The sequence below is a fragment of the Hevea brasiliensis genome, chromosome 15, assembly GCF_030052815.1.
Source record: "Hevea brasiliensis isolate MT/VB/25A 57/8 chromosome 15, ASM3005281v1, whole genome shotgun sequence".
Lineage (NCBI taxonomy): Eukaryota > Viridiplantae > Streptophyta > Magnoliopsida > Malpighiales > Euphorbiaceae > Hevea > Hevea brasiliensis.
In genome coordinates, this window is record NC_079507.1 from 9,182,921 (window position 1) to 9,209,518 (window position 26,598).

General features: G+C 33.4%; 1 protein-coding gene across 1 annotated transcript; it reads left to right on the plus strand.

The window, feature by feature from the left end:
- Positions 1-3,024: 3,024 nt before the first annotated feature.
- LOC110668449 (conserved oligomeric Golgi complex subunit 6) lies at positions 3,025-26,450 on the plus strand. Its single transcript, XM_021829666.2, has 11 exons — positions 3,025-3,392; positions 3,469-3,521; positions 4,068-4,215; positions 4,323-4,430; positions 4,755-4,822; positions 5,454-5,577; positions 5,681-5,827; positions 5,946-6,209; positions 12,425-12,709; positions 23,806-23,949; positions 25,789-26,450. Exons 1-11 carry the CDS (start codon positions 3,171-3,173, stop codon positions 26,287-26,289), a joined length of 2,064 nt encoding a protein of 687 aa, XP_021685358.2. The 5' UTR covers positions 3,025-3,170; the 3' UTR covers positions 26,290-26,450.
- The last annotated feature ends 148 nt before the right edge of the window (positions 26,451-26,598 follow it).

Below are 26,598 nucleotides of genomic sequence, written 5' to 3' on the forward strand. Positions count from 1 at the left end.
AGGTTATTTGTATTAAAAATGTAGGTCACAAGTCTGATCATAGTAAAAAAAAATTGCATATTGAAATAAATTGCAAATTCAACTAAAATTACAAAGTGTACCAAAATTGAATATTGAACCAAATTTTGGTTTAAAAAATGCATAATAAACCATAACTAATATAACACATTACCGATGATGTTCATAGATTTTTCTTGTTGATTTGGACTTGCAAGATAAGAGAGATCACCGAGTGGGTTAGCTTAGGTAACTTCTCCAATGTTTAAGTTAGTATGGGTACTGAGTAGAGTATAGAATTAACTAGAGAGAATAACATACTTGGCTATAGAGGTTTAAACCCCTTATATAGGTATCAAGTAGACCCTTGTTTGGATGAATAGTGTGATTATAGTAGATTCCTATCTTAGAGGAAGTCCAATTAGAGTGAGATTAGGAATCCAAATAAATAGGGATGTTGATTCCCAGTGGATAATATTTACATTTTGGAGTGCTATTGTGTCATCAGTCCAGTTTTGAATACATTTAGGTTCGATGTTAGATAGTGTATCAAAACTCTAGCCATATAATAGAGCCTTTTGAGATTTTTGGGTAAACCATTGCCTTAAACATTTTTTGTATGCTATCGCATTAATAAGTGACTTGTCAATACCTCTTTGGGTGGACTTATACCTTAAATGGCTTGCCAATGCCTATTTGGATGAACGTGTGCCATGGTAGGCTTGTCAACGCTTTTTAAGGCAAACTTATGCCTTAGGCTCTTTACAAGCAGATAGACGCATTTAGTTCTTTTGTAGTTATTTGCTCTTTAGTAGCATTAGATCCTTTGCAGATTTTCTTAGATTCTTTAAAGGATTCTTAAACAATACTGATAAAATTTTTTTGCTAGGTTGTTCCAAACCACAAACCATTCACTTAGTTTTTTCCATTGTTTTGTGTTCAAAATATAAATAATATGAGGAAGAGATAACTTTTTTTTTTAGTCATTCCCAAAAACAGTGCCACTGATGTTGTTCATAGATTTTTCTTAGGAATATGAACCTGTAAGACAAAAGAGAACACAAAGCTTTGGTAATCTTTCTGATAATAAGCCAGTATGAGTATTGAATAAAGTATAGAATTAACAAAAAAAAATAGCGTACCTAATTATGGAGACTTGAGCTCTTTATATAGGCATCAAGTAGACTCCTGTTTGGATGAGGAGTGTGATTATAACAGATTCCTATATTAGAGGAAGTCTAATTAGAGTGGGATTAAGAATCTAGATAAATAGAAATACTAATCCCTAATATGTTTGTATTTTAGAGTGATACTATATCAATTACAATTATATATTGAACCAACATGATACAGATACTTATTACACCTACAAAATCAACACAATAGTACACTTTTTAACTCAATTCCAACAATGAACAATAACTAACATAGTACATCACACCTATAGATTGAACCAACATAGTGTAAATGCTTATTACACCTATAGAATAAATACACAAGTGTACTTTTTAACTCAATTCCAGCACATTGACTTAACTTGCATCAACTAATATAATGCACTCACACTTTTCAAAGTACAACCTATTATGACAAAGTTTAACACGTTCATAATGCACTAAATGAACACAAATTACATAATTTGCATGTTATGTACATCACAGCTTCCATTTAAAGAAGTTGATTGCATATACTAAAAACAATTAACTATTCTACAAATCCACCTACATGTGTTATCAAAATATTGTCCCAAAAAACACTTGCATATTCCAACCTACCAACATCCATAATCCAATACAAATAACCAAAATGACCAAAAAATGACAAGAATTGGCCAAGAGCCAATATAGTTAACATTTAGGAAATTACATAATTTGTGCAACAACCTTATAGATAATCCACTAACACAAAATTTCACAAAATCCGAACATAACACAACTTCATAGTGTTGAAACATTACCCTCTGATTGTTAGCTATTTGGAATCCTGTTCTGGTTGCATATTTCAGAGGTAGAGTTATTTTTGTGATTGCTAGCTCTTAGCCCTCCTTGTCATAACATTTCCAAACCTAGATCACTGTAATTGTGTTGAAGAAATGGCTTGATTACCTTTCCATCTCAAGCTTTTTGGTTTGAATCCAAGGTCTCCAGATATCTCAGAAGCTCTTTTAACTTGGGTTGGTTATGTTTAATAAGAAACAAATTTGTTGAAATGTAACTCGAGTAGCAAATATAAAACAATTGAAAAAGAATATTAGCTATAGATAATAGCATACAATTATTGTCCAAAAATCAATTTCCAATAAACATACTCACATCCCGTATGAAGAATCATTTATTTGCATTCCCATAACATTCCAAACCCTATAAATTTTCCCCTCTTATAATGCTAAGTACTAGTTGGTTTAGTTGAACTTAAACTAATACTTCTCGTATTCCCACATTCACTTGGTGTAATCTTTATTTCTCTCTTCAAGTAAATCTGAATAGAGAATCATTTGACTGCAGATAAAATATAATAATAAAATAAAATAAACCTAAATAAAAATAATAATTTCTCCCACTATAATAACCAATAAACCTAACTTTAAATTTCATAGACCCATCAGGTTAAACCCTTTCATTATCCATGTTACAAGCACGCAAAAACTCAAATTACAGAATATGAACATATAAACTCATATTTTGTGGTAACGCTGCTAAGCATTGGTGCCAATCTTAAATAACGTCAGTAATGAGAAGTTGTCGATATTCGTCACCTTCAACTTACTTCTATTGAACCTTATAGAAAGAAATTTGATTTTGTTTTGAGATTTTTTGAGAATGAAATTGCAAGTTGCAATTGACTTGGGGAGAAAACTCATACATATATGTTTAACATTTTTCAATCCATTACATTTGCATGTGCCAACTCATCTTTTTCCTTTTGCTATTTGGCACTCATTTAACATATAAGCGTGCATGTCTCTCAGATTAAATTTGGATTTAATTGTTAGATTATTTTTAAGTTAAAAGTGTATAATAAGTAAATAATTTAGGCCATGTGTGAGTTCGGCAAAGACTGAGAGTATAATCCTCTGAAGGTATATTTGGCCATTAAAACATGGTAATTCTGAAAAAAATTTATCAGAGCCCATTTGAGCATATAAATCTAAATTTCAACAACTGAAAGAAGAAATGGGTACGACGACAGGACTCGCGCCGGGCCTATCCCGGAAACTGAAGAAAGTGTTGGAATGTCGTACGGACAATCCAGATCTGGTTTCTTCACTCCATACTCTCTCTACTTTCTACTCGGACAACTCTCCTCAGGCTCGTCGCAATCTCCGATCCACCATCGAGAAGCGTTCTCTTTCTATCAATCTCCAATTTCTCCAAGCCTCCAACGCTGCTCAGCTGGTAATTTTCTCTTTATTTCTATGATATATATAGAGATGCCCTTGCGTATTTCTTCATTTTTTCAATTTTTTTTTAGGCTTTGGATAATGTGGAGGAGGAGGTTAATGCTCTTGCTGAATGCTGCGACAAGTATGTTTCTCTTCTATCTTTTTTTTTTTTTCCTTTTTTTTTCTTTTAATTTCTATTAAACTTATATTTGCTTTTCCTTGGAATTAGATTGAAAATTAGTTCACATTCCTGACAATATGCCACCTTTTACTTGTGAATTGTGATTTTGAAGTTTGGGATTTCTTTTGCTGTTTTAATTATTGATTAGTAAGATAAGTTGGAATGGATCAATTCTGCAAATATTTGGTGGGTGTATTACCAGTTCCAATGATGTTCTGTTTCATGTTTTCTTCAAACGATTCCTCAATCAATTGGCTTTGTTTTTTTACTGGATTCTGTTGCTACACTTGCATGTTAGTTCTACCTTGCATTGATGATATGTCTCCACACATCAAATTGATAGGGCAATGTCCTATTTCGTTTGTTTCCACAACTTGGCCGTACTTAGTTTTGAGAGATTGTGTGGTTCTATGCATCATGTGCATTCCATTACTGGTACTTGTATATAAGCTGGAGGAGATTTTTCTACAGCTGGCTGAGAAACTTACTGATTTTCTACCTTTTAAGGATTGCAAAGGCATTGAACAACTGTAGTGCTAGCACAGGAGATATTATCAGCACCACTGAAAGGCTTAAACAGGAGCTTGAAATTACTACACAAAGGCAAGAGATTGTGTCATGCTTCCTTCGTGATTATCAGCTCTCTAATGAAGAGGTTCAAGCTTGATTTGCTTTCCTTTATTTTATATATTTATATTTTAAGATTTTTTGTTCTTGCACTTAGGACTTTATATTTGCCTCTTTTGCATCTTCCATTCACAGATAAATGCGCTGAGGGATGAGGAATTAAATGAAAATTTCTTCAAGGCACTATCTCATGTTCAAGAAATTCATGCCAATTGCAAAATACTACTAAGGACGCATCACCAGGTATAATATTGATTTTTATATTTCAAATTGTCATTTTTAGTTGTGTATTAATTGAAGCCCAAATATTATGCAGCGTGCACATAAAATTTAATCATTGTAAAGTTCAATACTAAATTCTTTACCATCTATTGTTGGTGTTACAGACTTTATTGCAGTAATATGGTGCTTGGATTTCGCAACCTTTTTAGTCTTGACGTGGGATGTTTTGTTAAGAACTATCAGTTTCATGTTTATGTTATATTGCTTTCCTTTTACTCATTGCCTCCTATGATTTTCAAAAGAACAATAGTAATGAAGATAATTGACATGAGGGGTCCTTGACAGCGTGCTGGTTTGGAGCTCATGGATATGATGGCAGTGTACCAAGAAGGAGCTTATGAGCGTCTATGCAGGTGAAGCTTTTCTATAATCTAACAATTTTATTGAAGCATGTAAAAACCCTATGCTTGTTTTTCCCTCAGTGTGCTTTTAAATTCATGGTTTATATGCCATTTGGTCATTAAAATCTAACTAATTTTAGCAATTAGTGACTGATGCATCATCTTTGAGAATGGACAAAGAATTGTATTATCATGTGACTTTTCTCATGGTTTATATATGTTTTGAACTGTGTTCCTTATGAAACAGGGCAGCTAGGTCTTGTGGCATGATTCTGGATCTGAGTCCCTTAGAGTGTGAGGGAAATTTGATATTATGTGGAAGTTACTTGATACTTCTTTTGGTTGCATATATTGTACATATTAATGACTTGTGTATGTAAATATTGGTGTTTTAGACCCAAAGGTTTATAAGTTCGACCTTCTCACTGTCTAGCTTATGTACTTAGACTGTAGGAACAAGCTAAAGGCTTCCTTGAGCAGTTATAAGCTGATCTTCCTAGATAGCAATTTTGAATGCAAACTAGTTCTATCAGCTACATGGATTCAGTCAGGGCCTAATCTGCTTTGTGAAGCTTTATGTCTTTTCAAATCTAGTTGATTGTTGCTTTTTGGCATAGTAAATATTATTTTATTTGGTATCTAGGTGGGTTCAGGCAGAATGTAGGAAATTGGGTGATACTGATAATGCTGAAGTTAGTGAACTTTTAAAAACAGCAGTCCGATGCCTCAAAGAAAGGCCTGTCCTTTTCAAGTATTGTGCTGAAGAGGTGATTCTTATGCAACCAAGCTGAATAATTAATAACCAAAACTTACATTTTTGGTCATTTTTCTAGTTGCATGTCATAATACCTCTCTGTACTGATCATACAGGTGGCAAATATGAGGCACAATGCATTGTTTAGAAGATTTATAAGTGCTCTTACACGTGGTGGTCCTGGTGGACTACCTAGACCGATAGAGGTTCATGCACATGATCCATTAAGATATGTGGGTGACATGCTAGGATGGTTACATCAGGTTTGACTTGAAGCCTTTTTAAGTTGAATTTTTTTTCCGATATAGTTTTGTTCTTTGCAAATACAAGTGTTAGTTTTTCTTCTCATTTATCAACAATTGTTTGTTGCTTCACATGCAGGCCTTGGCATCTGAACGAGAACTTGTTCTTGTTTTACTTGAACCAGATGCTGTGATAGATGCTGGATCCTCAGCAAATCAATTGTCCAAGAATTTGGAAAATGGTAGTGGAAAGACAGAAGCTGACTCGACATTCGTTTTGGACAGAATTTTTGAAGGAGTTTGCCGGCCTTTTAAAGTTAGAGTTGAACAAGTTTTGCAGTCACAGCCTAGTCTTATAATTGCATATAAGCTGATTAATACCCTGGAATTTTACAGCTTTACTGTGAGTTAATCTCTACCCATTTATTTATTTATTTTTTATAGTATAACCAGCTATACTTCAACATGATGGTTTAACTTGATTTCTGAGTGCTTGAGCTCTAATTTTTTTCAATCTAATGCTTAAACTACCTATTTCTGCTAAAGCGCATCTGGCTGGTTTCTCTCGCTGGTGTGGCTGGCTAGAATTTCTGAAGTGAAAAGTAGGGCCGTGCACGGTTTGGTTTGGGAATTGGTAATTCATGGAAGGCTAGGACTGGAACTGAAAAGACTAAAAACTGAACTGAAATTTCAGTTCGGCTTTTTGGGCTTTGGTCCTAATGAAAACCAAAACCAAATTGACCTGAAAATCGATTAGGTCTAATTAGACTTTTTTGTTCTCGTGATTGGAACAAAAATTTCAAACTTTAATATTATACGGGCCCCATGTGATGGCTGCCATCTTGAATTACTAAAGGTAGAGGAGCTTCTCTTTTCATAGAGAAGTTAGGCCCCCCCCTCTCCTCCCCCTTCTTTTTTTATTTATTTTTCATTTTTTTTAAATGCTTTCTAAATGATGATGGATTGCAATCCCACTTAAAAAAAATGGAAGAAGTAAGAACCCTTTTTTTTTATAATTAATCTCTCAATCATGGTTTTAAATTGCATCACGAGTAACGGAAATGGGTCTGTAACAACCACAACGTAAATGGTAACAGCATGTGGATACACAAATTTTTTTTGAAAAATTTACAAAGTTCATAAAATGAATAAATGTTCAAAGATACAAGTAAAACTAAGATATACAACTAAATAATAAGCACAAATATATCAAATAAAGATATTAAATCCACCATTCTCATATATCATTAGTATTAATCAATTTAAAACCAAAATAACTAAGAAGATAGTAAATAACTAACCTTATTACTACCAAAATGAGTGTCTAGGATATTCTTGATCATCTTGACTTTGATCATAGGACTGAGACTGGGAGCTTTGATCATTAACTCAGGTTGTAAACTTACTATTTAATTTATGAAAATCAATTTCAAGAGTTAAATTCATGATTATTCTTATTTTAATTTTATCTTGTCAAAGTCTAAGCAAATATTATTAAAGCCCAAAATTTTCTTTGATTTTTTTTCCAATTATTTATGTATTTACCTAAAAATGATTAAAAAAGGGCTAAAAAAGAATCTAACCCTTTAATCTCCTTCACTTCAAAACTATCTTGTCTATCTAATGATCAATACTCTTGAGCTCAAAAATTTGTAGAGAAATGAATGATTTCACTTTAGTTGGTTGTGGAGAGAATTGAGAGATAGTTGAGAGAAAATGACATAATTGCCTGGAGAGAATGAAAATGTGTTAAAATGAATGATTTTGCCTAAAAAAAGATTCCATCTACTACATTTCACATGAAAGAGGTAAAAAAAAAAAGTTAAGAATTTTTAGCTGGAAAAGCAAAGGCCGTTATTACCTTTGAATAACAGCGGTAACGGCCTTTCCAATTATAAATTTTAAAAATCCATTAAATAATGGTGGTAACGGCAATGGTGAGGCAAAAAAATCTTTAAATAACGTAATGGCCTTTATTTAAAGCCATGCTCTCAATATAAATTTCCATTCTTTACAAATAGCCTATCATTATGAAAACTTGATGAGATACTATAATATGCACCTAAAATTTCATATTTGTTATAATACTTACTAATTTTTAAGGTTTAAATTTGGCTAATAATCTGTTACGGAAATTAGGGAGAGATAGAGAGAGAAAGGGGAAGGCAAGGAGGAAGATAGAGAGGATAGAACTTAGAGATAAGAGAATTGATTGTAATATTGATATTTCTTGAATACTCCTCTGATACAACTCTTCAATTATTTATACATCTCTTCTACTAACTAATTGTTCCCGCCAATTATAACAACTGCTTCACAACTATAACAACTCTTATAACAGCTATCAACTCATCTCAATTACATCTTCTTATTTTACTCTCTTCATCATACAATTACAACCCTTATTAATATTCATTACATTACTCACTTCTTGAATTCATTCTTGTCCTCAAGAATGAATAAGGAGAGCTGCAACTATGACACTAAAAGGAACTTGACAGAGTTAATTTTCTTCCTTTGTCTTCTCCCAATTTCCCATATTTGTTCCTTCAAGATCACTATACCATATGGTGTTTTAACTTCTTCCTTCCCCTTCTTGATATTTCCTATTTATCTTCCATGAGGTTTATATGAGTAAAACCGCTGAATTCACTATCTTGGCTCCCCAAATACTGCTACTTGCTTCCAATACCCACACTTGTTGTAACACCTTTATTTTTCTTGTTTTCAAAAACATTCTCAAGAATTTTTGCAACAAAAAATTAAGTTTTGGAAACGAGTTGTGCAATTACTTTAGATTTAGCTCCTGTTTCCCCTTTTGCAGACTCTAATTGCCCATCATCACCATCCTAACATACCTCACTTATACTGGACATATCAATAATAAAATTTTGCCCCATCTCAGCACCAAGCTATTTTTTATATTTTTCTATTGATTCCATATCAGCCATGTCTTCATTCTCAATTGAATCTAATTGATCCGGGACAATCGCCTCTCAATCACCAATAATATCAATCTCTTCCTTTTCTCCATTGCTAAGAAGAAATGCTGCACATCAATAAAGTCATTTTCCTCCTTAACATCAAACTCCCATGTCTCTTCTTTTTTATTCAGTAATCCCCTCTCATTGCCATTACTCCAAGAATTCTCGGGTAATGAGTTTAAAATCACCTTGTCGTCAATGGAGACCTCCGTGGTCTCACTCTCCTGATTCACTGCCATTACTCCAAGAACTCTCAATTCCATGGTTTGTGGTTGTCACATTTTGAATCAGCTTCTGAAATGTTTCCCATCTCCGATCCAATTTTTCCATAAATTTTTCTTGTCTTTTAAAGGTTTCCCAACGTTCGAGTATACGCAAAATGATATCTTGTTGCCCAGGTTGTATTTCCATTTTCTGATAGTAAAAGGGCTAGGTATGGGTTATGATAGAAAATAGAACGGAAGATTTATCTCCAAGAAAACTGAGGAAGAAAATTAGCGAAGAAACGTAGGAAAATAAAATCAACTGGAATTTGTCAATGGAACCCCAAAAAAAAAAAAACAGGTGTTGAATTTAAAATCCTCACAGGGTAGAAATTTTGATAGAGGGAAAAGGAATAAGGTAGCTCACAAGAGAGAAAGAACAAAGGAGAGGAATAAAATTTTAAGAATTCTAAAAAATAGGTTTCTTAAAATGCAGGAAATGAAAAATTAAATGAGGAAAATAGGAGAGAGAACCAGAAATGAACAGAAGAAGAAAGAAATTTGATTCAAGAATTTCAAGAAAGGCTGAGGAAGAAATAGGATCTACTGAGAAGAAGAAAATAAAGGGAAAGAAGGGAAGAAATTTCAGGGGAAGAAGGAAGAAGAATTAAAGGGAAGAGAGGGAAGAGATCTCAGGGAAGAAGAAAGAAGAGACAGAAAAAGGAAGAAAATGGAAGAAGAAGAAGAAGAATAGAGAGAAGAGCAGTTCAGGAAAGAAGAACCTCGAATTTAGGGCCTGCCATTCACCGAGCCATCATTGCAACTTACCTTAGTAGATTTGAGACAATACCCAATGTAAATCAAGCTCTGATACCATCTGTTACAAAGCAGTGTTCTTAATTCCAGATAAGAACATAAATTAGGGAGAGATATAGAAAGAAGGGGGAAGGAGGAAGATAGAGAGAATAGAACATAGAGAGAAGAGAATTGATTGTAATATTTATAAAAATATGTGTAAAATCGGTTCTTTTGTTCGATACAGTTCAATTCTTGCGGTAATAGTTCTTTTTAAGTTCAGGTTCTTTTCAATTTGGGAGAACCAAAAACTGTGTACACCCCTAGTGAAAAGGGTATTATGGGGAAGAGAGAGAGATACAAGAGAAGAGAAGATATACATGAAAGAATATGCTCTTTTTTTAAACTCAATAACTCATAAATAGCATGTGATATTGCTCATGCTTTTTTTTTTTTTTTTTTACTCAACATATTGTCTATTAAGAGTGAGCATGTGATGTCTACACCATTCCAAAAAAGAAACCTGACAGATGCTTCTCTTGGATACTTCTCTGTTACAACTTTTCGGTTATTTATACAACATCTCTTCTACTAACTATTCTTGTCAATTATAACAACCACTTAACAAATATAACAAGTCCTATAACAGCTATCAATTCATTGCAACTACATCTTCTTATTCTACTCCGTTCACCATACAATTACAACCCTCATTACTATTCATAACAAATTATATTTTAAGGTTTCAAAAAACATGTTATTACTTATATGATCAATTGCAATTTTTTTAACAAAATTGCTTAGTGGGTCAATGGTTGATGACAATATTTAAATTTAAAGAGGTATCTGGTTCAATCCCTTCCACCCTTTTACCAAATTACTTTTGCAGGTTTACTTTTAAATTTCTCAAAAGTCTATTTCCATTTTAGTTAATCACTTTAATTTATTTTATTTAATGTCTGGCACATATAACTTGTTAATTTTAAAAATCACTTGTAGTATTGACGAAACATATACAAGAGAGTATTCCTTGGTGCATGATGTTTGCGGATGATATTGTTCTGATAGATAAGATGCGAGAAGGAGTCAATAGAAAGTTAGAGTTTTGGAGAAGTACTCTAGAGTCAAAGGGCTTTAAGTTAAGTAGAACGAAAGCAGAATACATTCACTTTAAATATCTCGGCTCAGTCCTTTAAGTAGATGGGTGATGTGAGGAGGATGTTAGTCATAGGATTAAAGCCGGATGGTTGAAGTGGAGACGTGCCACGGGAGTTTTATGTGATCGCAAGATTCTTAATAAGTTGAAAGGAAAATTTTACTGTACAGCCATACGATCGGCTATGTTATATGGTAGTGAGTGTTGAGCACTGAAGGAGTCGTATGCGTCTAAGATAAGAATTGCAAAGATGAGAATGTTAAGGTGGATGAGTGGTCATACTAGACTAGATAAAGTCCGTAATGAGACTATTAGAGAAAAGGTAGGAGTGGTGCCAATTGAGGATAAGTTGAGAGAAGGGAGATTGAGGTAGTTTGGTCATGTGAAGCGTAAACATACGGAGGTTCTAGTTAGACAAGTAGAACACATTAGGTTAGAGGATAGAAAGAAAAAAAGGGGTAGACCTAAATTGACTTGGAGGAGAGTAGTACAACATGACATAAAAGTATTACACATTTATGAGGATTTAACCCAGAATCGTTTAGAGTGGAGAAAACAAATCCATATAGTTGACCCCAAATTTTTGGGATAAAGGCTTAGTTGAGTTGAGTTGAGTTGTACTAATAGTATTTAACTCTTTATAATCTATATATGCCTAACACCTTTGCCTTATACAATTTTATTCCTACATAACTTAATTAGTTATAATTTCATATATATATAGTCTTTAACTATGAGGTAAATATATAATTATGGACTATATAATTGTGAATTTAGAAAGTATATTATATAATACATTTATAATTAAGAACTATAAGGTGACTTAATTCATTTATTTTTAAAAAATTATTAGGAAACACTAGAGGAATTAAAAATAGTGTTAGGTTGTATATAGTTTATAAATATAATTGTATTTACACACAATATAATCTTAATTGCATATGAGTATATAATTGCTTATATTGAAATTCTATAATGTATCTAAAAAAATTATAGAAAAATATATGTCTAAAATTGGTTCTTCGGTTCGATACAGTTCAATTCTTACGTTAATAGTTCTTTTTTAAGCTCAGGTTCTTTTCAATTTGGGAGAACCAAAAACTGTGTACACCCCTAGTGAAAAGGGTATTATGGGGAAGAGAGAGAGACACAAGAGAAGAGGAGATATACATGAAAGAATATGCTCTTTTTTTAAACTCAATAACTCATAAATAGCATGTGATTTTGCTCAAGCTTTTTTTTTTTTTACTCTACATATTGTCTATTAAAAGTGAGCATGTGATGTCTACACCATTCCAAAAAAGAAACCTGACAGATGCACTTGATTAGATATTGTTATTTTCCATTTAAGAACTCAATTGTAAATAAATCGGAGTTTGAGAACTCATGTAAAAATCAAATTAAAGTTGGAACATTGTTGGTGTTAGTATCCTTTTTTTACAGTTAAAAGGTTTTCACCTTTTTCATGATTGTGCTGTAGATGTCAGATTTGCTTGGGAGAGATACAGCTCTCTGTAGTACGCTTTGGATGCTCAAGGAAGCTGCACAGAAAACATTTTTTGACATTCTGAAAAGTCGAGGGGAGAAGCTTTTACGCTATCCTCCCCTTGTTGCTGTTGATCTTTCCCCGCCTGAAGCAGTGAGAGAAGGAGTCTCTGTTCTACTTGAAATAATCGAGAACCATGACAGCATGATGGTTCCTGCTTCAGTGAAAAAGCCTGATTTTGATCCTGTGATGTCTGCTATACTTGATCCTATCATTCAGGTATGTTTTAAGCTAATTGTTGAATTTGCATTGTTCTGGGGTGATTTGAATTGGGCTGTATACTTCCAAAACATAATAACACGAAGTTTATAGATACTTGATATTTGTTTTGGAACAGTTTTTTGACATGAAATAATTTCAGATTTCCTTTAAAACAACTCAGTTATGTGAAAGAAGTCATGGTTGAAGTGTCGTTATCTCGATCTTGTGGGAAGGTAAATCTTGTAAACAGAAATTGTTTATAAAAGGCAAACATACCAAAAAATGGTGCTAAACATTAGCATGTTTTTCAAAAGTAATCTGTACTTTTAATTTTTTTTTTTTAATTCACCATAGAAACTGTCCAAATCACCAAAATTATACTCTCTGGTTGAGTTCTGGTCTGATTAATGGTGGAGCAATTGACATGTACACCAGATCTGACACTAAATGCTGATGCGGAAAATTAAAAAAAAAAAAGTTAGAATATGGCCTCTCTCTCTCTCTCTCTCTCTCTCTCTCTCTCTCTCTCTCTCTCTCCGTTTGACATCTCCATCTCTCCCTTTCTTTGTTTTTTTTTTTTTTTCCCCACAAACCCTAGTTAGTGTTATTAAGGCAAGAGGCGCCCTAGTATATAGGTCCAATATTCAAAAAATTCTAAAACTTTACGAGTTTTTGCAATTATAGCCAAAACTTTTTTTTTGGGGTCAATTTTGGCCTAATTTGAAAGTTTAGTATCCAGTCAAAATTGGAGATTTGGGGGCACTAATGTGACGCTTAACATGGTAAAAATATTATTTTTTTAATATGTTGTTGACATAGTGGCTAAAATGGCAAAAATATTATTATTTTATATGTTGCTGACGTAACATAATTTTAACAATTGAAAAATCTATACTTTTTAACTTTTGTCAATTATAGCTAATTCTATAAGTTCGTTTCATTTATAACCAATTGACTAATTTTGATCTACCTTGGTCAAAAATTAATTTTTTATTACCTAATACAATTGCAAAAATAAATATTTATGTTACTTAGTATAATAAAAAAAGAGGGAGAGAGAGAGAGGGGAGTAATATAGGGATATTATTTAGAGAGGGAAAGGTGGTTGGAGGGTATGTATGTATATATATATATATATATATATATATATATATATATGCACCGCTCTGATACCAACGAAGCACCAAGATCGATAGGGAGCTAAGCTAATAGGGAAGAAATTATTCTCTAAATCTTGGAAAATAAATAAACAATTAAAGAAATAAACAAAATATATAAGAAAGACGGAAAATCTTCAGAAATGAAATTGAAAAATATATATATACATTCAATAGGCGGCAGAGTCAGTCTGTTATGAATATATGTACATATATATATGCAGATTAACTCCGTCTAAGTAGTTTGTGCTTAGCCGGTCCCAAGCCCGGATAAAGGAGAAGGATTGCGGTAGGTGACAACTAGCGTAAAAATTTCGTCACACCTTATGATATGGATTCAAATGATATAAACGTTAGGGCGTTTTCTACTTACGACGCGCTACATTGGAGCCCGGGTGTAGTGAGAAATATGCAAGGGTGTAGGGCGTTCACGGAAAGCGACGTGCCATGTTGGCGCCTGAGTGTGGTGTTAAGTGAGCAAGGGTTCCCACATCTTGGATGGGTGTGGGTAAAGAAGTTAGTCCATAGGACAAATAGTAGAACAGATAGTGGAACAGAATACAAAATGGACATAAAAAACAATAGAAGATATATTAGAAGGAGACCAATTAGGAAGGAACAGGATAGGAGGAGGATCAAGGTTGGTACTTGAAATGTTGGATAGCTTGTAGATACTTTGGAAAGGAGAAGGGTGAATATTGTTTGCATTCAGGAGATTAAATGGGTAGGAGAGAAAAGCAAAGAAGTGGGTAATTCAGGGCACAAACTGTGGTTTACCAGAAAGGAGAGAAACAAGAACGAAGTGGGTATAATCATAGACAGGACATTAAAAGATGCTGTAATAGCTGTGAAAAGAGTAGGAGATAGAATTACACTAGTAAAAATAGTACTAGAAGAAGAAACAATAAATATAGTTAGTGCTTATGCTCCACAAATAGGACTAGATAGTGAGAGTAAACAAAGGTTTTGGGAAGATATAGATGATTTAATGCAAAGCATACCGAATGAAGAGAATGTTTTCATTGGTGGAGATATGAATGGACTTGTAGGAAGTGATAGGCAAGGTTATGAGAATGTTCATGGAGGTTGGTTTTGTAGTCGAAATGAGGAGGAAAAAAGTATTCTAGATTTTGCTATGGCATACGACCTAATGCTAGCAAATACCTACTTTATAAAAAGAGAGTCACATTTAGTGACTTTCAAAAGTGGGCAACATAGAACCAAGAAGACAAATAGAGCTCTGTGCAAGGATTGCAAGGTCATTCCAGGAGAGGCTTTAACAAGTCAACATCGGTTAGTGGTCTTGAATGTCAAGTTTAGGAACAATTCAAGTAAGGTTAGAAGAAATAGTATAGCTCGAACAAAGTGGTGGGAGTTCAAAGGAGTAAAGCAAGTGAAGTTCAAAAATGAGTTTCTCGAGTCCGAAGCATGGAAGCTGGATATGGAGGCCAATGATATGTGGATACAGATGGCATCAAAGATTAGAGAAGTAGCTAGAAAAGTACTCGGAGAGTCTAAAGGACATGGACCACCCTCAAAAGAGAGATGGTGGTGAAATGAGGAAATACAAAAGGCAGTGAAGAGAAAAAGGGAATGGTATAAGAAATTACCTAAATGTGATAATAATGAGGCATATGAACAGTACAAGATAGCAAAGAAAGAGGCAAAAAAGGCAGTTAGTCAAGCAAGAACACAGGCCTTTGAAAAGTTATATGAGAAACTTAAAACTAAAGAAGGGGGGAAAGATATTTATAGATTAGCGAGGAGGAGAGAAAGGAAATGTCAAGATCTCAATCAAGTTAGGTGCATTAAGGTTGGAAAAGTGTTGGTGAAAGATTAGGACATTAAAGAAAGATAGAGAAATTATTTTAATAATCTTTTTAATAATAGTCAAAATGGTAATAGCGTGAATATAGACTATAGAACAATAGAAAATAATGTGAATTATACTAGAAGGATTAGATCTTTAAAAGTAAATGAAGCACTTAAGAGAATGAAAGTGGGTAAAGCCTGTGGACCCGATGGAATACCAATTGAAGTGTGTAAGTGTTTGGGAGATATGGGAGTGGCATGATTAACTAAATTATTTAATAAGATTCTAAACTCAAAGAAAATGCCTTATGAATGGAGGAGTATTTTAATACCTATTTTTAAAAATAAAGGAGACATATAGAGTTGCTCAAATTATAGGGGAATTAAACTCATGAGCCATACTATGAAGTTTTGGGAGAGAGTTGTGGAGTATCGACTACGTCATCATACTTCTATCTCTTTCATTCAATTTGGCTTCATGCCCAGTTGTTCAATTATGGAAGCGATCTTTCTCATTAGAAGTTTGATGGAGAAATATAGAGATGTGAAGAAAGATCTACACATGGTTTTTATTGATTTGGAGAAGGCTTATGATAGTGTTCCAAGAGATGTCTTATGGATTGTGTTAGAACAAAAGAGGGTATCTATTAGGTACATACAAGTGTTGCAAAATATGTATGAAGGGGCAATTACTATTGTGCGCACAGTGGGAGGGGACACGAGATTTTCCGATCTCAATTGGATTACACCAAGGATCAGCTATAAGCCTTTATCTTTTTACATTAGTTTTAGATGAATTGACGAAACATATACAAGAGAGTATTCCTTGGTGCATGATGTTTGCGGATGATATTGTTCTGATAGATGAAACGCGAGAAGGAATCAATAGAAAACTAGAGTTTTGGAGAAGTACTCTAGAGTCAAAGGACTTTAAGTTAAGTAGAACGAAGACAAAATACATGCATTGCAAGTTCAATGAAGGCCAAACTAGTGATAGGGAAGGAGTTAGTTTGGATGGAGTGGTACCACCCCAAAGTAATCACTTTAAATATCTTGGCTCAATCCTTCAAGTAGATGGGGGATGTGAGGAGGATGTTAGTCATAGGATTAAAGTCGGATGGTTGACGTGGAGACGTGCCATGGGAGTTCTATGTGATCGCAAGATTCCCAATAAGTTGAAAGGAAAATTTTACCGTATAGCTATACGACCGGCTATGTTATATGGTAGTGAGTGTTGGATACTGAAGGAGTTGTATGCGTCTAAGATAAGAGTTGCGGAGATGAGAATGTTAAGGTGGATGAGTGGTCATACTAGACTAGATAAAGTCCGTAATGAGAGTATTAGAGAAAAGGTAGGAGTGGTGCCAATTGAGGATAAGTTGAGAGAAGAGAAATTAAGGTGGTTTGGTCATATGAAGCGTAGACATACGGAGGCTCCAGTTAGACAAGTAAAGCACATTAGGTTAGAGGATAGAAAGAAAAAAAGGGGTAGACCTAAATTAACTTGGAGGAGAATAGTACAACATGACCTAGAAGCATTACACATTTCTGAGGATTTAATCCAAAATCATTTAGAGTAGAGAAAGCAAATCCATATAGCCAACCCCAAATTTTTGGGATAAAGGCTTAGTTGAGTTGAGTTGAGTTGAGTTTAGTATATATATGCAGATTATGAGGTTAAACCAGCCATATGCATGCAAAAGAAATTTGTAATTTTGTAGAGAGATTTGAAGAACTTACTTCAAAACTTTATAAATTTTGTAAGTTTTGTATAAGGGTTTTGGAGATGTCATTCCCGGTAGGTATTACAAAGGTTGCTCAATACATGAGTTTCTTAGGATTCTACTACAAGGAAGTTACAAAAACGTTTTTGTAAGTAAGACAGAGGTAGGGCAGGATAGGTGATGGATGTCCTTCTTGCTCCTTTAATGCCTTTAGGGTTTTGTAAGAAGAAAGGCTTTGGATGCTTTCTTCGGATTCTTTGGCTTCTCAAATATTTCGGATGCCAAAAGGATGCCTTCTGAATGCATGAGAGCACCCTTTTATAGACGTAGCTGGGGGCATGCTTCGTAATTTTGTAGGTTTTGAATAGTATCCGCCATTTGATGTCTTCACGTGTGAATAGTGCTTTTTATCTTCTTCACATGCAAACAGTAAAAAGTGAACAGTACAAAAGGTGACAGTTGAATAGTGTCCTATCGGGTTTTGAAATAAAGGAAAAGTAAAAACAGAAAAAGTAAAAGAATATCACAAAAGTAAGAAGCAAAAGTAAAGTAGAAAATTTAAACAAAGAAAAGTAAAGAATGATAATTTGTTGCCGCCGTAAATTTCTTTTGCCGATCTTTTTTGTTACAAGAGATTTTGTATTTGTGAAGATATACCACAACCTTCTTCATTATCATCTCCCAAATCGATTATGGGTTCTAAATCAGAATCGGCTATAGAGGAATTGGTTCTGTTTTGCAATAACTGTTGCATTATTGCAAAATATTCATCATCATTTATGGCTCCTGTTAGTCTTGCCATGACATATGATCGTTGGGCAAAAAATAATTAATTTGAAAGGTTTTGTACAAGAGTTGGAGGTAAAAGGTTTTTTCCCTTAAGCCAGTCTTTATTCCTTGGTTTGTAATTGCTTCTGGGACATTTAATGAGTTCCACCATTTTACCTTGAACCTTCTGATGATAGTGTTCAATCCATCTTGGGGTCGTAATTCTAAGAACCAGATCAAGACCCAAGGTAAAAGAATTTTGAACTAAATAAGAGAAGAGGTGGAAACTTTTTCTCATTGGGCGAGAGTTTGTAACGAGTTTTAAAGGTATTTAAGCTTTTTGAGACTTATGGTGTAAGGATTTCAGGTAAATCACTAAAATACTTTCACCATTGAGCAAACCATGAAGGGGTTTTGGAAGAATCAAATGATTTTTAGAAATAGAAGAGCCAAGAATGACTATTCTTATGGTTTTGTATGAGAAATGTATTATATCATGCCTGTTGGTAATCTCAATAATTGAAATGCTGACAATGGTCAATCCTGTTTTGGAATGATAAAGAAAAAATTTTTTATTTAGTGAGTTCTTGTCCCCAATCAGAAGTATTAAGGACATTTTGTATGTGGCAAGTTGAATAAGCCGGATTAGCATGATTTTCTTTTAGATAAAAATGTTTGAATTTAGCTGAGCCAGTAAATTCCAGAATTGCCTGATAATAAGCTTGGGTCTTGATAAGATCCCATGGTTTGTAATGCCATTTTTTTGGAAAAGCTTTTGAAATTGCTATAGAGGCGCCTTGGTGTAAAAATTCGTCTTCTATGATCAGAACATTTTGAAAATATGTTTTTGTAATCCATTCTGAAGACTTCTTTTTTTATTTTGTTTGAGATAAAATTATTTGAGAAGAATTCGGTTGGGAAATATTGGTTTGAAAATCTATTTGTAAAATTTCATTGGCTTGAGAAATGTTTTGAGAAAGGGTTTTTTGAGAAGAAGACTCTCCTTTGTCAAAGGTTTTGGAAATAAGTTTTATAAATTTACCTTATTGGACCTGACTGGCCTTTATAATGTTTTGTAAGGCCTAAAGAACTTCAGGGGAGTTGGATAGTGATTCTATCCATTTTTGAATCTGGCTATCAGTTTTTGGAGCCTGAGACTCAATAAATTTTGTATGATCTTCCTCTTCTTCTGCTTCGGCTATGTCTGCCCAATTTGTATAGGCTTTGTAGAGGAAATAGGTGGTTTTGTGGGATTTGGTTTTGTAGAGGCTGAAGCTTCAGCCTTGGTATTTTTCTTTTTGGGCATTGGCCTGTTTTGAAGAAATTCTCTGGTTAGAAAGTCTGGGATGGAATTTGTATCTCCTTTTATAAATTCAATTTCAAAATAAAAAATACTTAAAATCGTTTGCCATAGTGCTAAGATTTGTTTTGATGCAACATTTTGAACATCTTTTTATAAAATTTCTTTGACGGATTTGCAATCAATTCTAAGCAAAAAATTTTGATTTAGTAAATTGCTTTGAAATTTTTGTTTGCACATGACAATTGTAAGAATCTATTTTTTAATGGTAGAGTGTTTCTTTTGACAATCATTCCAATGTGCAGAATGGAATTGAATTATTTGTTCTTTTCTATTTTGAATTTGTTTTAAAATTCCTTCATAACCTAACTCTGAGGCATCTGTTTTGACTACTTTAGGGGCTAATAGGTCTGCTAAATGCAGATTAGGAATGGTCTGAACCTATTGTTTGATATGACGAACCACTTCAGTATGATGCTCTGTCCATTGAACAGGGTTTTTCTTTAACCTATTATGCAAAGGTTTTGCTAGACGGTTAATACTTAGACAAAAATCTAAGACGTAATCCAGACTGCCTAAGAATCTTTGGAGCTGATTTATCCAAGATTTTGTCAGGGAATTTATTTGCAAATTCTAGACTCCTCTCTATTGGAGTAATGGTTCCTTGGGAAATATAATGTCTTAGAAACTTGATCCTGGTTTGGAAGAGAAATCTTTGATTTTGATACGGCAAGACCATTCTGTTTTGTAACATAGAAGAATGTTCTTAAGTGTTTGAAATGTTGTTCAATTGACTCTGAGAACACAAGAACATCATCTATATAGATTATGCGGAATTTTGAAAATGGATTAAAAATTTCATTCATAATTGTATGGAATTCTGATGGAGCATTTTTCAAGCCAAAAGGCATGACTTTTCATTCATACTGTTCAAAAGAAACTGTAAATGCAGTTTTGTATCTATCTTTTGGATTGATTTGTACTTGCCAAAAACCTAATTTCATATCAAATTTGAAAAATATAAATACAGAATAAAGTTTTTGTAAAAGATCTTTTTTTTTTTTTTTTTTAACACCTGATTTCATATCCAACTCTCCTGAAGTTTTTCAGGTCTTACAAAACATTATAAACGCCAGTCAGGTCCAGAAAGGTAAATCTACAAAATTTATTTCCAAAACTTTTGAGGAAGGAGTCTCTCTCAAAAAATCCTTTCTCAAAACATTTCTCAAGCCAATGAAATCTTACAAATAGATTTTCAAACCAATGTTTCCCAACCGAATTCTTCTCAAATAATTGTCTCAAACAAAATTAAAAAAGAAGTCTTCAGAATGGATTACAAAAAAACATTTTCAAAATGTTCTGATGATAGATGACGAATTTTTACACTAAGACGCCTCTATAGCAATTTCAAAAGCTTTTCCAAAAGGATGACATTACAAACCATGGGATCTTACCAAGACTCAAGCTTATTACCAGGTAATTCTTGAATTTACTGGCTCAACTAAATTCAAATATTTTTATCTAAAAGAAAATCATGCTGATCCGGCTTATTCAACTTGCCACATCCAAAATGTCCTTAATCCTTCTGATTGGGGACAAGAGCTTACAAAACAAAAAGTTTTTCCTTTTTCATTCCAAAACAGGATTGACCATTGCCAACATTTCAATTATTGGAACTACCAATAAGCATGGTATAATATATTTCTCATACAATACCATAAAAATAGTCATTCTTGGCTATTCTATTTCCAAAAATTATTTGATTCTTCCGAAACCCCTTTCATGATTTGCTTAATGGTGGAAGTATTTTGGTGCTTTACCTGAAATCCTTACACCAGAAGTCTCAGAGAGCTTAAAACTCATTACAAACCCTCATCCAAAGAGAAAAGGTTTCTACCTCTCCTCTTATTCTGTTCAAAATTCTTTCTAGCTTGGATCTTGATCTGGTTCTTAGAATTACGAAGCCCCAAGATGGATTGAGCACCATCATCAGAAGGTTCAAAGTAATATGGTGGGACTCATTTTAATGTCCCAGAAGCAATTACAAACTAAGAACTAAAAGACTGGCTTAAGAAAAAAAATCTTTTGCTATCAACTCCTGTACAAAACCTTTCAAACAATTATTTTTGGCCCAACGATCACATGCCATGGCAAGACTACCAGGAGCAAAAAATGATGAATATTTTGCAATAATGCAACAGTTATTGCAAAACAGAATTAATTTCTCTGCAGCCGATTCTAATTCAGAACCCATAATCAATTTGGCAGATGATAATGAAGAAGGTTGTAGTATCTCTTCACAGATACAAAATCTCTTGTAAAAAAAAAAAAGAAGATCGGCAAAAGAAATTTATGGCGGCAACAAATTATTCTTCTTTGCTTTTCTTTGTTTAAACTTTTCACTTTATTTTTGCTTCTTGCTTTTGTAATATTCTTTTACTTTTTCTGTTTTTACTTTTCCTTTATTTCAAAACCTGACAGGACACTGTTTACCTGTCACTTTTGTACTATTCGCATGTGAAGAAGACAAAAAGCACTATTCACACGTGAAGACATCAAGTAGCAGACACTGTTCAAAATCTACAAAATTATGAAGTATGCCCCAGGCTACTTCTATAAAAGAGAGCTCTCACGCATTCAGAAGGCATCCTTTTGGCATCCAAAATATTTGAGAAATCAAAAAATCCGAAGAAAGCATCCAAAGCCTTTCTTCTTACAAAACCCTGAAGGCATGAAAGGAGCAAGAAGGTCGTCCATCACCTATCCCTCCCTACCTCTGCCTTACTTACAAAATCCTTTTTATAACTTTCTTGTAGTAGAATCCTAGGTATTGAGCAATCTTTGTAATACCTACCGGGAATTATATCTCAAAGCCTTTCTTCTTACAAAACCCTGAAGGCATCAAAGGAGCAAGAAGGTCGTCCATCACCTATCCCTCTTTACCTCTGCCTTACTTACAAAAACCTTTTTATAACTTTCTTGTGGTAGAATCCTAGGTATTGAGCAATCTTTGTAATACCTACCGGGAATTATATCTCAAAAGCCCTTGTACAAAACTTACAACATTTATAAAGTTTTGAAGTGAGTTCTTCAAATCTCTCTACAAAATTAAAAATTTCTTTTACATGCATATGGCTGGTTTAACCGCCTAATCTGCATATATATATATATATATATATATGTATATATATTCATAACGGATTTGTTTTGCCACTTATTGAATATATATATATATATATATATATATATATATATATATATATATATATATATATTTGGATGGCGATGGTCAAAGAGAGAGAGAGTGGGTAGAGGGGTGTATATATATTATTGAATGACAGTGGGTTGGAGGAAAGAGACAGAGAGGGGGAGAGAGAGGTGGACGGAGGGAGATAAGTAATAAAATATTAATTTTTGACATAGTTAGATCAAAATAAGTTAACTGGCTATAAATGAAACAAATTTATAAAATTGATTATAATTGACTAAAACTAAAAAGTTTTAGATTGTTTAATTATTAAAGTTATGCTAGTTAGCAATAACATATAAAAAATTGTATTTTTGTTACGTCAGCAAGAACATAAAATTCCATGCCATGTCATCTATTACGTCAGCAACAATATATTAAAAAAATAACATTTTTGCCACATCAGTGCCTTTAAATCCTCAATTTTGACCGAGCCATAATAAATACTAAACTTTCAAATTAAGCCAAAATTGGCTCAAGAAAAAGTTTTGGCTATAATGAGACTGAGCTTTGTGTAGTGCAAAGCAATATATGGACATATCATAGAGCAAAGAGATATTAGATATTGTGAACCATCAGAAGATTATATAACGTCTCCAAAATATGAGGGACTTGTAAAGGATGATTGTAAAGAGCTACCTTTTTTTTTTTTGGTCAAAAGAACTATTTTAATGGTGATAAAATGCCAATCATGCATAGTTTTATTCTGTGGACTGTTTATTTTGTTCCTGTTAACCTGAATGTGCCTGTTGCTGTTGAAAAAGAATACCTCCCAACTATTTTACATTAAGTACTGATGCGTTGACATTCTGAGCTGGATTTGTATCTATTTGGGTTATTCTATTGAAACTGGATTGATATTTTCTGACCTACCGGTAAATTCTCATATTGATATGAATACTTTATTCAAGGGTTTAATTATTTTAGCTAAATTTTAGGTGTAGCCCTCTCTATCAATGTAAAGTATAAAAATAACCCCTCCCCCTACTGCAACCACCGTGTTGATCTCTTGGGGATTAATTTAATAGTGTAGTTCGAGTTTTGTGATAACCTCTTTTGGTCATTGTAGCATCCATTATAAACTTAATTACTTCCAAGCACTGCAGATGTGTGAGCAAGCCGCAGAGGCACACAAGTCCAAGGGTGCTGGTCACTTGACAAGAAGAAGAATGAGTTCAGACTCTGGCCAAATTAATAAATCATCAGTTGATGCGCTTTTGTCAAATAGCAGCCCTTCCCCATCCTTGCAGGTTTATACTTTTCCTATTTTCTATTTCATTTATGCTAATCTGACTTCATTCTTCAAACATCCCAATGCAGGGAGTATTATTTCTTCTTTCAATAGATATATTGATGTGCTTCTATGAATTATTTGAGGCATTGAATGGTTGATGGGCTATTCTAACCTAATCATCTTTGCCCAAATCATTAAGAATTCAAAATAGAAAATGACTCAAAATTAAGCCCTTGAGACATTCAACCAATCTGTTCTAGCAAAAGCTAGAAGTTACAAAAATGCCCCTGCTTCCTACAAATGAAGTCCAGCAATTTTCCTGCTTAAAGAGCATCAAAACTGAGCTCCACATTAGCTACATCCCTGTTAGGGGTTTATGTTGGGAAGTCAAAAAAAGACACTTTTGAAAGCACTATTTTAGATGTTGAAAAAGTTTTTTATTTGTTTTGAAGTTTTTATGACTAAAATATGTCAAATTTAACTTTAAACAAATTTTAGTACCCTATAATTAACATATTTCATGAGATACTTTTCTCAACAATAGTTTCAACAATAATGCCAAACAGACTCTAAAGTTAATAAAGCTCCCAACTTAGATTCTCATGATTGGACATGTGGACATGTGCCCAATACTTGTCTGTGCGTTAGAACCAGCTTTGCATGCCTTTTACAAACATGCTGTTACCATGCTCCATTAGACTTGTGTCTAGGACCACTAAAATGAGTTGATTGTGTTGGACATTACTTTGTGACATATGGTCCTAAGAATATGGGATTGAAGATGATCAAATCTTTGCATTTAGATCTCTCCAGACCATTTTCTTTATGTGTCATATCGTTCCTTATGGTCTCCAATTTGGTGTGCTCTTCTTAAATCCTGGACCTTCTATACCATGACTAGTGTCAATTATGTGGTTGCATACATTTAGGCTGTTGTAAGCCATTACTGTCACGTCATGGATTAATGATTTGTGTCTCACAAGATATTGTCATTAATAGCTGAGACATGCAAGGAACATATTATGCTATCTGTGAGATAGATTTCTACCCATCTTTTTGATTGTTACACATAAACAATCCTTATCTGATTTGTTAAGGAGATAATGAAAGGTTAAAGATCTAATTTTTTTGCTTGTGTGGGATAAGTTGTCCCAAAATAATAGGGTAAATTGCACCGTCCCTAAACTTATGTGGTTATTTTATTTCAGTTACTCAACTTTAATTTTTTAAAATAAAATCCCTTAACCTCAGTTTTTTTTTTTTTTTGGTAGAAAAATGCCCCCTGACTTGTAGTAGCAATGATATAATTATCCGTTTGCCCTCTTTTCATTCTTTTTCACTTTCTTACATTTAAATTATTAATTATATATGTGTTATTTGTTATTAATTAAAATTTAATTTGTAACAATCTAGATTATAATAATATAATAATAAATATAAATTTTAAAAATAATATTTTATTACTATATGATATTTTATCAATATTTTAGTTTTTATAATAAAAAAATATAAACAATAAATAATGATTTATCGATTTATTTTGATTAAATATTAATTTAGTGTTATTTAAGAAGGAAAATGAATCCGGAAACTTGCTATTGCTGGTTAAAGGAACATTTTCTAAAATAAAATTAAAAGTTGAATGACTTTATTTTAACAAATTGAAGTTGAGTGACTGAAATAGAATAACCACCTAAGTTGAGGAACTATTGAAGTTGAGTGATTGAAATAGAATAACCACCTAAGTTGAGGGACAATAGATGCAATTTACCCAAAATAATATGATGAAGTTTATGTGCATTTATGAACTCTTTTGAGTAGTTTTTATGTTAGCTGATATTGTTGATCTATGCAGAATAGTGAAACACCTTCCAAGATATTCCTCATCAACTGCTTGTGTGCCATCCAGCAACCGCTATCTGGCCATGAAGTTGCAGCCGAATATGTGAAGAAACTTGGAGCAATAATAGAAAACCATATGCATGCTCTTGTAGCTAAAGAAGTCGATGCTATTCTAAGAAGATGCAGCTTGTCACATAAGATGTCCCACTTTCATAATTCACTTGGTAATGGTATTACACTGGCAGAGATTGAAGAAACTTCTCCAGCCTCTCTTTCAGAGTCTTTGAGGGCTTTCTTTGGACTTATACTAGGAAGTGAGAGTTCCCTTCCTGAATTTGAGCAGATACAGGTTCCAAAGTTGCGTTCGGAAGCTTCTATTCAAGTTGCAAGGTCCCTTGCTGAAGCTTATGAGCTTATTTACAAAGTAATAATGGATCCCAAGAATGGATACTCAGAACCCAAATCATTGGCAAGACATCCTCCAGATCAGATAAGGACCATTTTAGGAATATGAATATCTGTAGAGTCAATTTTATTTTTATTTTTTCAATTTTTTGGGTTCAATTGATAAGAAGCAAGTCATTTCCATATGATATTTTGTTGATAGCCAATTGTGGGTAAAAGATGAATTCTAATTTCTAAATGCAATAAAAAGGAAGGTTTTTAGGTGTGTTAGTCATTGTGTTTCCCTCGGGGACTGCTGGCGGTGGTGGTCAATTATTGATATGTGTAATTAGAACCTTTTTATGGAATGTTTTGCGTTCAAATGACTTGCTGAGATTTGCTCCTGTGATTTTATCCAGTTTGATGGTTTTGAAGCCCA

Excerpts from the sequence above, each read along its gene's own strand:
- LOC110668449 (XM_021829666.2), top strand. The coding sequence starts at position 3,171 with ATGGGTACGACGACAGGACTCGCGCCGGGCCTATCCCGGAAACTGAAG. Across the intron at positions 4,216-4,322 it reads ATCAGCTCTCTAATGAAGAG|ATAAATGCGCTGAGGGATGA; the intron begins GTTCAAGCTTGA and ends TTCCATTCACAG. Across the intron at positions 5,578-5,680 it reads TCAAGTATTGTGCTGAAGAG|GTGGCAAATATGAGGCACAA; the intron begins GTGATTCTTATG and ends CTGATCATACAG.